A 13966-nucleotide genomic window follows, 5' to 3' on the forward strand; every position below is an offset into this window, starting at 1 on the left:
ACAGAGGATTCAACCTCTTGCTCTCCACCTTTAACTCAATTATTTATAGCGTGCAGTTTAGGGTCTTGAATTTGTTGGAAACTGCAAGTTTACAGTGCATCCAGAAAGTATTCACAGCGCTTAACTTTTGCCACATTTTGTTGCTACAGCCTTATTCCAAAATGGACTCAATTAATTTTTTTTCCTCAACATTTTGAAAACAATACCCCATAATAAAGTTCGCTTTTGAAATCTTTGCAATGTATTAAAAATTAAAAAAATGAAAAAAAAACCACGTACATAAGCATTTACAGCCTTTGCCATGACACTCAAAATTGAGATCTGGTGCATCCTGTTTCCACTGATCATCCTGATTGGAGTCGACCTGTGGGAAATTCAGTTGATTGGACATAATTAGGAAAGGCATAAACCTATCTATATAAGGTCACACAGTTAGCAGTGCATGTCGGAGCACAAACCAAGCCATAAAGTTCAAGGAATTGTCTGTAGACCTCCAAGATAGGATTGTATCAAGGCACAGATCTGGGAAAGGGTACAGAAAAATTCCTGCAGCGCTGAAGGTCCCAATGAGCACAGTGGCCTCCATTATCCGTAAAAGTTTGGAACCACAAAGAATCTTCCTACAGTGGGCTGCCCAGCCAAAATGATCGAGGGAGAAGGGCCTTAGTCAGGGAGGTAACCAAGCACCAGATGGTCACTCTGAAAGAGCTCCAGCGTTTCTCTGTGGAGAGAGGAGAACCTTCCAGAAGAACAACCATCTCTGCAGCACTCCACCAATCAAACCTGTATGGTAGAGTAGCCAGACGGAACCACTCCTCAGTAAAAGGCAAATGGCAGCCCACCTGGAGTTTGCCAAAAGGCACCTGAGGGACTCTCAGACTATGAGAAACAAAACTCTCTGGTCTGATGAAAGAAAGATTGAACTCTTTGCTCTTTGGCCTGAATGCCAAGCATCATGTCTGGAGGAAACCAGGTACTGCTCACCACCTGGCCAATACCATCCCTACAGTGGAGCAATGTACAGAGACATCCTCGATTAAAACCTGTTCCAGAATGCTCTGGACCTTATACTGGGGCGACCCTAAGCACACAGCCCACATAACAAAGGAGTGGCTACGGGCCAACTCTGGGAATGTCCTGGAGTGGCCTAGCCAGAGCCCAGACTTGAACCCAATTGAACATCTCTGGATAGATCTGAAAATGGCTGTGCACCAACACTCCCATCCAACTTGATGGAGCTTGAGAGGTACTGCAAAGACGAATGAAAGAAATTGCTCAAAAATAGGTGTGCCAAGCTTGTTGCATCATACTCCAAATGACTTGAGGCTGCAATTGGTGCTAAATGTGCTTCAACAAAGTATTGAGTAAAGGCTATGAATACATTATGTACATGTGTTTTTTTATTTTTTTGTTTTTTATTTTTAATAAAGTGCAAAGATTTCAAAACAAACTTCTTTCACGTTGTCATTATGGGGTATTGTTTGTAGAATGTTAAGGGAAAAAATAAATTTAATCCATTTTGGAATAAGGCTGTAATATAACAAAATGTGGCAAAAGTTAAGCGCTTAGAGTACTTTCTGGATGCACTGTATGTGACCGTGTAAAGCAATAAGGTTAGTTGTCATGGGTCATTGTAGAACGTACGGGCACATTACAATGAGCCTTACAGCAATGTAAGGTTTTTGAAGTTTATATATTTTGGTGTCAGTTGTAATCCCTATATGATTAATCATACATTGATTTATTTATTTCTTGGTATGGAGCTGTCATTCATGCTACTCCTTTTGACCTGCATTGCAAGGAAGTGTCCTGCTTAAAATAGTATATTTTGTCAGGGAGTGGTTGTTTGTAATGTTCTAGGATTGTTTAATTGCACAGTCTCTATGACAAACACATGCCCTTCTTTTTCCGCTGTTCCTGATAATGAAACAAAATTCTGTTTATAGGTTAATTTAATATATAGTAACTAATTAGATTTTATGAAACACATCAACATGATATTAAAAAATGTTGCAGTTCTAGTGAAGCTGTCATGCTATAATGGAGACTGATTTAGCATTTTAAAAAGTAGAAATCTGCAAAGTCCTGTCAGAACAATAGTCAAAGCATAGATTAGGTGGTCAAGCAGCCAGGAAAAAAAAAAAATCTCTCTCGCAAAAAAAAAATCTCTCGCTCTCTCTCGCTCTCTCTCGCTCTCTCTCGCTCTCTCTCGCTCTCTCTCGCTCTCTCTCGCTCTCTCTCGCTCTCTCTCGCTCTCTCTCGCTCTCTCTCGCTCTCTCTCGCTCTCTCTCGCTCTCTCTATATCTATATATATATATATATATATATATCTATATATATATATATATAATGCCATGTGCTGGGTTACAGCGAGATGGAGACATTGCCCTTTTATTCTTTTTTCTCTCTACTGAGATACTGATGTAGAGCACTCAGAATCCTGGGAGGTGGCAGACATATAATGGTTGCACTATAATGGTCATACTACAGATCCCAGTAGGTACTGTGTAGTGAGAGTGGAGAGATGATTTTTTGCTAAACTCCCTGGGAAAGTTCTTCTTCTTGTCACTGAGGGAGTTAGAGAGACAGAGAGCACCCCTCTCTGAATATTCGCCTGCCAGCTGGAGACCATACCAGCAGAGATCCAAGCCTGAGACTGGGAGTGAGAAGGGTGCAGTGCAGTACTTCCTACATCACAGAACCTGCACCTCATTTAAACCACAAGTGCCTTGCTCCTGTGAGTAGACTATACCGTACCTATACTGCAAGCAACTGGGACTATCCATAAGTGCACTAACGCTCTTAAAGGGCTTGCCTTTAATACCAGGTTCGGTGCCTGTTTTCTTTGATATAGAGCTACTACTGGGTACTAAGTATTGCCTTCAGTGATTTCCAGTGATATTGTACGTTTTTACACTCGACCTGGTGTATTAGAGGGGCAGATGTTTTTTTGGAAAAAGTTGAGGCAAAGAACAGAGGATCCATCCTAATCAGTGACCCCTATGGGGTAGCGCTACGTGTGGGCTCTTGTCTGAGGATTACTCTGTTTTTGGTGCCAGTAACCTAGATAATGAGCTGGAAGAAGTTGACATGGACCCCAATGCAGCTGTGAAATAGTGTCAATAGCGAAATGGTCGACCAGAACTGTGTACTGTACTTGATGTGCTGGGCCACATGTCAAACACAAGGCCCACGGGCCGAATCCAGTTCACCAGACCATTTCATGTGGCTCTCTCATCTCTTCTTAAACCAGCATCCTCCCTTATCTCCACCCTCACCTTGTCTCAGCAGTCAGCAGCAGAGAGGAGGACACAACTCCTCCGACAAATCCTGCACCTCTCCGTACAGCCGCAGCACCCACCTCATCTCCACCCTGGTCTCAGCATTCAGCAGACTCTGGCAACTGACTCCAACCCTCCTCTGTTCCTCCTCCAGACACTGCACTTTCTGCTTCCCAGCTCCACCCCAAGGTTCTTACTGGCAGCAACACCAAGTAAGGGGAGGGGTGCACTGTGATGTAATGGAGGGTGGGGGACCCTTGGCTTCTGATGATGGGGGGCTTTTGAAATCTGATCTAAGGGGGTGAGGTAGTATGCTTTAGACATCTTGTCAACCTGCCCTTTAAGGGCAACCATAATGCTGATATGGCCCGTGATGAAATTGAGTTTGACAGCCCTGTGCTAGGAGATGAATGGACAAGTGGCGCAGAATCAAGAAGTGGTAAAGACGCTATCCCCAGAGCAGAGAGTGTTCTTGCTAGACGTGAAGGTGGATCTAGCTGCTACTTCTACCTGTGTGCTATGAGTAGAGAAGAGACATTCCCACCCACTTCCTGGGTGATCATGTTCATCAGAGAAAGTCGAAGCCCATTTAATCAGGCTACAAGTGTCCGATACACAAAAACTAATCCTGAGAGCTCAAGTCTCATTTACAGGAGACATCTGGTGGTGGTGTGATCACCTTATAATTGGATGCAGCGCGGATGGTGATTTGTGAAAAGCACAACATAGTGTTATAAAAAAGGACTATGTTTACACTGTATAACACTCATGTTGTGTATTGTATTATGTTGAAGGTTAATTATAGCGTACACAGTATTTTGTAATTTTGAGCTTGTGTTGAATTATATGACATTCGCATGTATGCACAGTGGCTTTATTTCGATGTTTATTTAATTCACAGGATAAATTCGAGTTGTAATTTTATTCACTTTTCACATAGCAGCTCGCTTTATTTGGTTGTGTCAAGCTAGACTATGGCTACTTCAGCACTACCCCCTGCTTCCTTTTTCACTGATGTAGAGAAGTTGGTGGAGAACTTTGTCAAGAATGGTTATGTCCCCAGCAATCATGGATATCACAAGCTATGGTGGTTCTTAGACAAAACTCCAGTTCCATCTGGGGATGAGGACTTTGAATCATAGATGGACCAAGCTTCATCAGCACTAGAAAAGTGAGATCCCTGAGGCTTTAAAGAAACTGAAATAATTAATGAGAGTTTCAGGGGCCCTGCTGGTGATGTGATACGTAGCTTAAAGTGGTATTAAACCCAAAGCCAAAAATGTATTATATGGCAGCTTACCAATGATTAGATGCAGTGGCTGCACCCTGTATTAGTGAGACACAACACTGGAGGAATGAGATAGGAGGCACAGCAGACAGAACTATTGTCAGTCTGGTGGGAAAAGGTTATGTGTTAAATGTATTCGCAGATTTAGATGCACTAAAAAATGGAAGCCAAACTCCAGCTCACACTTTTTAGAATCTGTTACAGCAAACATTTTTTTCATTTGGGTTAAAGGTTCTGCATAAATAAATAAAAGCTGATCCTGTTAATCACCCCTGCCAGTGTTAAGTGGTTTGTCTCATCCATGTAAACTGATACATTCTACTGGAGAGCTTGTGCTTTTGAAAAACAACAGACTTGATGACTAGTTTACTAGATGAAAAAAGAAGAGGAAAACTATAAAGGAAAGGAAACTAATACAGCCAGCACATCTAAGAATTGTTAAGCTGCAATATAATATTTGCTTTTGGGTTTAATACTTTTTTAAAGTTGGGAAAGCAGCAGTGTGTAGCCTTGGACTATAGTGAGGTGTTGTATGCTGTGTGTGGACGAGTAGAGAAACTCCTAGATTTATCATAAATGTTCAAGCACATTCACCAGTGAACAGTGAAAAGTTTTCTGACTTCATAACTCTAGCGGACAAGATCCTACATCCAAATCCTTCAACAAAAGGTATAGATTCACGACAGGCTGACTAGGTCCGACTTGATCGAGTCTTACAAGGATCTCATCCAAACCATCCTGTAGTGCTGAATCTTCTTCTCAAGAAACCAAATCTGCTCCCACCTATTCACAACTAATGATGGAAATTAGGGAGTAAGAGGCTTTGTTAGATGAGAAAAATCAAGAGCAAACTACTCAGAGCAAGCCACTACTTAAGGAAGAAGTCGTCTCTGTACGGGTGGCTCAAAGGAGTGGTTACCTGCCTGATGATGATGATCAATGGAGTTAGAAGTTGAGCAGCTGACCACATCTACACATGGAGCCTCAATGGAATAAACCGCACCCTGATTTGCTGACCCAGGTGGCACAGATGTGAAGCAGACTGTGTCCACTCTTCAGCGAAAGTAACCAAACAAAGGGACTTGTTCCCACCCCCAGGAAGAAGATATCATCATTAAGGAGAAGCTGGACATGACCTAACAGAGAAACTGAATGTCCTAACTGTTGAAGTTCTAAAAACATTACAGAAACTGCAGCAAAAAGGAGGGGGGGGGGGGGGGGTGCAGCTCTCCAAACTTGAAGGAAAAGGTTTGACGTAAGGAGGGTTTGATGTTTCATATGAGTATATTTATATTTTAAAACCATAACATACTGTATATGTTATGTTTACTACATAGTGCTATTACATAATCTAAAGTGGGGAGAGCAGTGGCTTACATGCTGATAACTGAACAATGTGATGACCAATGCTGAAAATTCCTTCTGTGCAAGGAACCTAACCATAGTAGATTCAGCCATGCAGCACAAAAATATCAGCATACAGTAACTGCTAAGGGGCACCATAAATAAACTGAACCATTTTTCCTAATATATGGTGACACCATTACCAGTTAGCAAGTATTTATTTGATTGAGGTCTAAGCTGGCTACCTATTTAAGTGATCCAAACAGAATAGGACAGAAGACTCTCTAACCAGGTGACCGCAGTTTTCTAAAAGATTTGTAGTTGAGTCACTTGTTTCCACATCCTATAGAACCTGGGGTGCTGAAAATGGCAGCAGGTCCTCTGGACTGATGAGTCAAAATTTTAAATATTGGCTGTAGCAGGAGGCAGTTTGTTTGCAATAGGCTAGAGAGCAGTACACTGAGTGTCTGCAGGCAACAGTGAAGCATGATGGAGGTTCTTTACAAGTTTGGGGCTGACCTTCTGCAAATGGAGTTGAAGATTTGGTCATAGTCAATGGTGTCTTCAATGCTAAGAAATACAGCCACATCCATCATGCCATACAATAAGGGAGGCATGTGATTGGCCTGAAATGTATTCTGCAGCTGGACAATGATTCCACACATGCAGTCAATGCCATTAAGAACTACACTATATTGCTAAAAGTATTGGGACATCTGCCTCTACATGCACATGAACTTTAATGGCATCCCAGTATTAGTCCGTAGGGTTCAATATTGAGTTGGCCCGCCCTTTGCAGCTATAACAACTTCATCTCTTCTGGGAAGGCTGTCCCACAAGGTTTTGGAGTGTGTCTCTGGGAATGTTTGTGAGGTCAGGCACTGATGTTGGGCGTGAAGGCCTGGCTCACAGTCTCCGCTATAATTCATCCCAAAGGTGTTCTATCTGGTTGAGGTCAGGACTCTGTGGTGGAGGAACTTGACTGGCCTGCACAAACTTGCTTATCCATGTCTTTATAGACCTTGCTTTGTGCAGTGATGCGCTGTCATGTTGGAACAGGAAGGAGCCATCCTCAAACTGTTTCCACAAAGTTAGGAGCATGATATTGTTCCAAATGTCTTTGGTATGCTGATGCCTTAAGAGTTCCCTTCACTGGAACTAAGGGTCCAAGCCCAACCCCACACCATAATCCCCCCTCCACCAAACTTTACACTTGGCACAATGCAGTTAGGCAAGTACCTTCTCCTGGCAACCGCCAAACCTAGACATGTCCATCAGATTGCCAGACAGAGAATCGTGATTTGTCACTCCAGAGAACACATCTCCACTGCTGTAGAGTCCAGTAGCGGCCTGCTTTACACCACTGCATCCGACGCTTGGTGATGTAAGTCTTGAATGCAGCTGCTCACCCATGGAAACCAAATCCATGAAGCTCTCTGTGCACTGTTGTGCTAATCTGAAGGCCACGTGAAGCTTGGAGGTCTTTAGCTATTAACTCTGCAGACAGTTGGCGACTTCTGCACACTCTGCACTTCAGCATGCGCTGACCCCACTCAGTCATTTTACGTGGCCTACCACTTCATGGCTGAGTTGCTTCCACTTTGTTATAATACCACTTATAGTGGACCATGGAATAAGTAGCAGGGAAATTTCATGGATGGACTTATTGAACAGGTGGCAACTGTCACGGTACCACACTTGAATTTACTGAGCTCCTGAGAGTGACCCATTTTTTCACAAATGTTAGAAGCAGTCTGCATGCCTAGGTGCTTGAGTTTATAAACCTGTGGCCATGGAGGTGACTGGAACCTGAATTCAGTGATTTGAAGGGGTGTCCCAATACTTTTGGCAATAAAGTATATTTTCATTGTAAAGAAGAACAGAGAGTCCTGGAAGTGATGGTTTGGCCCCCACAAAGCTCTGATCTCAACATCAGTCTGTCCGGGATTATATGAAGAGACAGAGGGATTTGAGGCAGCCTATATCTACAGAAGATCTGTGGTTAGTTCTCCAAGATGTTTGGAACAATCTACCTGCTGAGTTCCTTCAAAAACTGTGTGCATGTATACCTAGAAGAATTGATGCTGGTTTGAAGGCAAAAGGGTGGTCACACCAAATATCGATTTGATTTGGATTTCTTTTCTGTTCATTTACTTTCCATTTTGTTAATGGAAAAAAATATTAAGACTTCTTTTTCTGAAAGCATTCTTAATTTACAGCATTTTGTCATGCTTTCCTAAAACCTTTGCACAGTACTGTATTCTGCACTTCTGTGACTCAGATTCAGCTGACAGTGAACTAAAGTCCACTGTCCGCTAATGTCACAGAGATGGCCCAATGCATATATTGACCTGCACAACAAGGATCTTCAAATGTCCAAAACTTTTATTGCAGAAAGATCATACCACAAAAGTACAAGTGCAGTGTTTTGGAGCTGCACAGGATCCCTTCATCAGACATGGCATGAAGGCTCTGCAAGAATCCTGACAGTAATACCTGGATCCACCCAGATGCCTGACTAGCAGCTGATTTAGCCTCTCAGCATGCTGCTGCGATCCTTAGCCAGCAGCTCCCACTCCCTCCACAGCTCGGTGCTCAAGTGAGCTCTGAAGGGGCATAGTGGAGACTGACAGTGACCGCTCTCTGCTCAGTGAAGTCCAAGAGCTGAGCAATCAGGCGCCATGTGATTGCTTGGTTCTGAGTCTTAGAGGCAGCAGGGGATGCTGTAGCGACATAGGTTATTATGGATGTTTTTTTGTTGTTTTTATCCCTCACTTACCTTCCAGGTAAGCATTTTGACTTTAGAACCACAGTGAAGGCATCCATATGACTTCCTCACTTCTGTAGAGATCCATGCCTTTTGAAGAAATATTTAAAAAAAATATGAAGCACTCGTTATCTTTGTGTGTTGCAAGCTTGGCTGAGGTTGAGTCAATATTTTATGTAAATATTTGCAGTATCTGCTTTTAGTAGAGACAAATAAGATGTTAATTAAGTGGGAACCTTTTTACAAATAATGCTTGCATCCGTTTCTTCGGGAACTGTATTGTGCTCTAATATCTGAAACAAAGGGAAAATGTTTGAATGGAAATTACGTTTATGATCAGTTTAACATTGGAAAGAAATTTCTTCTTAGAATAGGTGAAAGATAAAATGACTGACTGCTTTTAAAGCGTTTCATTGAGGGTTTCGCAGTATTTATGTATGTGAATTCAATGTCTTGATGAGAAAATGATCTTGATAAAACACTCATGTAGCTTAGTGAATTGATTTGCTACCCTTGTATTTTTTAAGCTCATCCTAAAACTTCCCAGGAAAACCTTTATACATTTGTAAATTAAAGGAGTTCTATAGTCCCAGGATACACTTAATTTTTATAACCTCAGCATCGTAATAGCAATACCAACAGTAGTTAGTTTGACAATGCAATATAAGCTTACATCATGTGAGTTCTGCCTGTCTGATGGCCATCTCATTCCACAACTTACTGGATTCCCTGCATGCTTTGCAGCTTTACATCTGCTGTTTACTTTCAATTTGAAAGGACTTCATATCCCATGGTACCTTGCTGCCTGCAAGCAGTGATTCCTATACTGACTCCGCCTCCTGAAACTCCTCAGTGCCTCTGTAGTTCAGAAGGCAGACTCTGTGAATTGTGTGACACAGCAGTGCCTACTCACAGGGCATAGTAGCGAATATAGGTCACCAAATTCAAGGAAGTAAATGTAGGAAGATCTTCACAAAGTAAGTTTACAAACTTCCTGATCATTCAGATTAATCAGAGAAATAAAATGTAGAAATCAATATGATTTTACATTTCAACCATAGATACACTTTAATTATTATAAAGTGTCAACAGGCTTTGGGCTTGTGTAGATGACAGATGGAGACCCTTCTGATACCATTTAACCTCTTCCCGTCCGGCTAATGCCGATAAACAGCCAGAAGGGAGCATTGTCAATGTGGAGGGGGACGTTTCTAAATGTCCCCCCGAATCTATTGCCTGTGTGTTCTCCCTGGGACACAGACACAGTGGAACACAGATCGCTGTACGGGACTGCAGTGTGAGGTCTGGATTCATGCGATCACTGATTGGCCAATCGGTGATCACATGATCAGTCGTAAACAAGATGTCACTTCCTGACATCATTGTTTACTACTTGTGAATTCTGTGAATTATCACAGAGGTTACATGACACATGTATATTTACAACAGCCTTGTACCTTGTGACAAGCTGTGATCAATCACAACTCTCACAGTATTTCTCAATGGCTGCAGGAATGCAGCCAGAGAGGAGAAATGATTGCTTTTACAGCCTTTATAGGTGTAAAAGCAATCAGTGTAAAAAAACAAAAATCTTCTTCACCCCCCACAAGTAGTACAGTGGCACTATGGTGACACTGTACTGCTAGGGTGAAGACATGTAAAAAAAAAAATATAAAAAAATAACAATATTAAAAATACTAGAAATGTAAAAAAATTTTTTGAACAATTATAATTTTTTATAAACTGATTTGTTTTTTGTTTTTTTTTACCAAAAAGATAGCTGAATACATTTTGTCCAAGATTTATGAAGAAAGATTGTCAGTTTGCAAAATTGTATAAGAAAAACATTTTTTAAAAACATTTTTTTTTTTTTTCATTTATATAGCAAAACAAATAAAAATCCCAGTGGTGAAAAAATACCACCAAAACAAAGTTTAATTGGTCTAAAAACATGCTAAATATGTAATTTGGGTACAGTGTTGCATGACTGCGCAATTGTCATTCAAAGAGTGATAGTGCTGAAAGCTGAAAATTGGCCTGGACTGGAAAGGGGTGAAAATGTCCGGACTCAAAGTGGTTTAAAATTCATTGAGAGCTTCAGTTGAGTTGCCTACTGACCTACTTTTGACTTGCTTCAGGAGGGTTTTGCTTTCCTATAGACTTGTTCACAAAAGCCAGTCAATACAGGATTTAATATGGTCACTGCACTAAACAGGTAAACTAAGTGGATAGTTTTTGATAAAGGCAGAGGTGGGAGATTCTATTATTAGGATATTCCTACTTTTCTGCTACCTGTAAGTACTATACTATATGATCTACATATGTGAACTAATATACGTATTCTGAAGTACTGTTCTTTTTGGATATAGTTTTGTTGTGCTGTTGCTGGCTTATTTTAGAAAGTCATTTCTATGTTAACATTGACTGTGTATAGTAATATTCTATTTCTTTTAAGTTAAAGTGGTTCTAAAGTCAAAAGGTTTTTTTTTTTTTTTTTTTAACGTAATGCATTCCCTGCATTAAGGTAAAAAAAAAAAAAACTTTTAAAGCTTTCTGTCCTCCCCCACCTTCCTAAGTACTTTCCTGAGTTGTCGATCGATCCAGTGCTTTACATGCCTGTATCTCTTCTCTCTTCATCTTCACGCAGAGACTCAGGCTGCAACAGGAGCCATTGCTTCTGTCAATCAATGCTGTGAGGAGGAAGTTGGGGTAGGGCAGGACCAAGCTGCACAGCTCAGAAGCAAGCACGCCCTGTGTGCCTCTGCCCCCCATAGCAAGTGTCTTGCTATGGTGGCACACAGAAAAGAGGAGGAGCCAAGATTGCTCACGGGAAAAACCCCAGAAGAGGAGGTTCGGGGCAACTCTGTACAAAACCATTACACAGAGCAGTATAACAAGTTTATTATTTTAATAACAAAATGTTGTCTTTAATAACACTTCAGTGATTAGATTTATAATGTTCAAAAGTAAACGATTTATTTTGTGGTTGCAATATGTTGTTTAAAGCTGAACTGCCAAAGAAATTGATAAAATACATATAAGCGAACTGTTTAACCTATCAAAGTGTTTTTCGATCAGTTTTGTGATCTCCAGAGCCCTGCCATACAGCACAACTAGGAGGATGACCCCTATTTCTCAGTTACAGCTATTGACTTTATAGGGATTCGGTGGTGTCTTCTCTCCACCCAGAGCTTGTTAAATGGAAAGCAAAGCCTAGTATACACTACTTATAATTTTTTTTTTTTTTATGTTCATTCACCCCAGCAGGCTGAAAAAAAACCTGACGGCTCAGGAGGTGCGGATGTGCTAACTATCTGATGTTTATACAGCGATCTCCCCTACTGTGCTGTTGTGTTCTGACGGTGGACGCCCCCCGCCAGAACACTTCACTCAACGCTTTCAGCTGTTGGCTGAGAGCACTGACTGGGAGCCAATCAGCAGACCTTTTTCAGTCATGACCCTTTGACAGACCGGCTGCCGTACACACATTCAGAAAGTCCCTTGGTTTCTATGGAGCACGCCGCTGCCACCCGACATTTGGTTTAAAGGAGAAAAAGAAGATAAGGTCATCTCTCTGTTCACTCTGCTCTCTCCCTCTATCAGCATGTTCACTATCAGCACATATGCATGTAGCATACCTGACTGTCTCTGTTCTGCTTCTCCCTCTCCTGCCTGAGTGCTGCTGTATAGGGGACTGCAAGAATCTGTTACCAATTCAACTTACAACTCAACTTCAATACACTTTTTAAATTATTTAATAAATCTAGAGCTATATACATTTTTTTAAATAACTGTGTGAAGTTCAACTTTAATTATGAATTCTGTACGCAATTGATGTGTAGCTTATTAATTGTTGGCCACAATTTATGTGGGCAGTAACCTTTGACAGCATCTAGCATACAAATAAATATTACCCGTCTGGCAAGTTCTCAAGTGCTTTTCTTTAATATTTTGCTTTTCACAGGATTGTGTATCATTGAATCAAATTTCCAGACGGAATCACTTGTAACACTGTTATCTGCAAACTTCCCATCTGCATTTCCTTCTAATGAACGCATGACTTGGAAGTTCAACTTGCCTTCTGGTCATGCAGCTGTAGTCAAGTTTGTTAACTACACCATGCCAATGTGTGAAAAGAATGAACTAGAAGTGCAATACTATCTACCAAAGCTGTCAACATTAAAGCTGCATGAAAAGCAACCGGCAAATATACAAAATAACTTCAACTTTTCTTTGCAAAACTGTGTAGTGGACAGAAAGATCACTAATCAGCCTGGACTTACCTTGAATTTTACAGTCATTGTTCAGAAGACACCTGGAAGTAAGTGGCCATTCCATCATTTTTAGTTTTATTATTGAAAACATGTTACAAACAATGAAAATAGGTTCAAACAATTTTTATTAAAAAGGCAGTTATTTATTATACAATGTTTAGATTTCTAATTATAATTCAGTTAGAGTTTACATCTGCTTTAAAGCCTACATTCAGTCTTTTTTTTTTTTTGGGTCAAAATTGTCTTAATTTCTTGACTCTACTCTTTATACTTTGCATATACAGTATTAGGCTTCGTAGGCTACCTAACATAATATGCATAATTTTTACTATTCATCCCGTTTTGTTATTTACACCCTGTGTAGCAGATTAGGAGAGCTGATTTTTTTTTTTTTTTTTTTTTTTTTTTTTTTTACTACAGTTTTTACTTTTATTTACAGCTGTCTTCCTACCCCACCCTGTCATTGGACAGTGAAGGAGCCCCATCACACTGGTGAATGACCTGATTACCTTCCCCCTTCTTTCTTTCAGAATACTGCTCTGTTGCAATAGGTCTGTCTCACTAATAACTATGATCTCCTGCTTTGTCGGGCACCATTACAGAGCTGCTTCTATATGTGACAACACATACAGTATCTTCCTCCTGTGGAGTATTTTGTAACAGGACTACCAGCTGATCTGTTTGCTCTAGGGCTTAGTGCTGCACCAAAGCTGTAAAGGATAGATGGTGGTTTCAGTGTTAAAGCCTGCTGTAACCCACGGAGCTGCTGGCTCCCTTTACCATTTTAAAGTGGTACCTTGGACAAGTGGCCAAGCTGCATATGAATCACTTGCCACTAACTGGGGATTGATTATGTAAAACATTTCATAATTTGTACATATTTTTCATTACCTTAAATGGAACATGTTTTTTTTTTTTTTTTTTACAGTGTTCCATGCTTTTAATTGTCATGTGTAGGTACAACATTATTTTTCCTGTGGCCACTCATTCTCTCAACATGTTATAGCTTAGC

The 13966-nt window shown here is 40.8% G+C and overlaps 1 protein-coding gene across 1 annotated transcript in view; it reads left to right on the top strand.

Annotated features, from left to right (window-relative positions):
* The window catches only part of CDCP1 (CUB domain containing protein 1), an 88147-nt gene that overhangs the window by 55864 nt on the left and 18317 nt on the right, over positions 1–13966 (top strand). Inside the window, exon 4 of the mRNA XM_089687432.1 lies at positions 12645–13001. Coding sequence (XP_089543558.1) covers positions 12645–13001 — 357 coding nt within the window. The remainder of the gene's footprint in view (positions 1–12644; positions 13002–13966) is intronic.

This window comes from Staurois parvus, unplaced genomic scaffold, assembly GCF_062004578.1.
Source record: "Staurois parvus isolate SC_StPar_1 unplaced genomic scaffold, SC_StPar_1.0 ptg000020l, whole genome shotgun sequence".
NCBI classification, from domain to species: Eukaryota; Metazoa; Chordata; class Amphibia; order Anura; family Ranidae; genus Staurois; species Staurois parvus.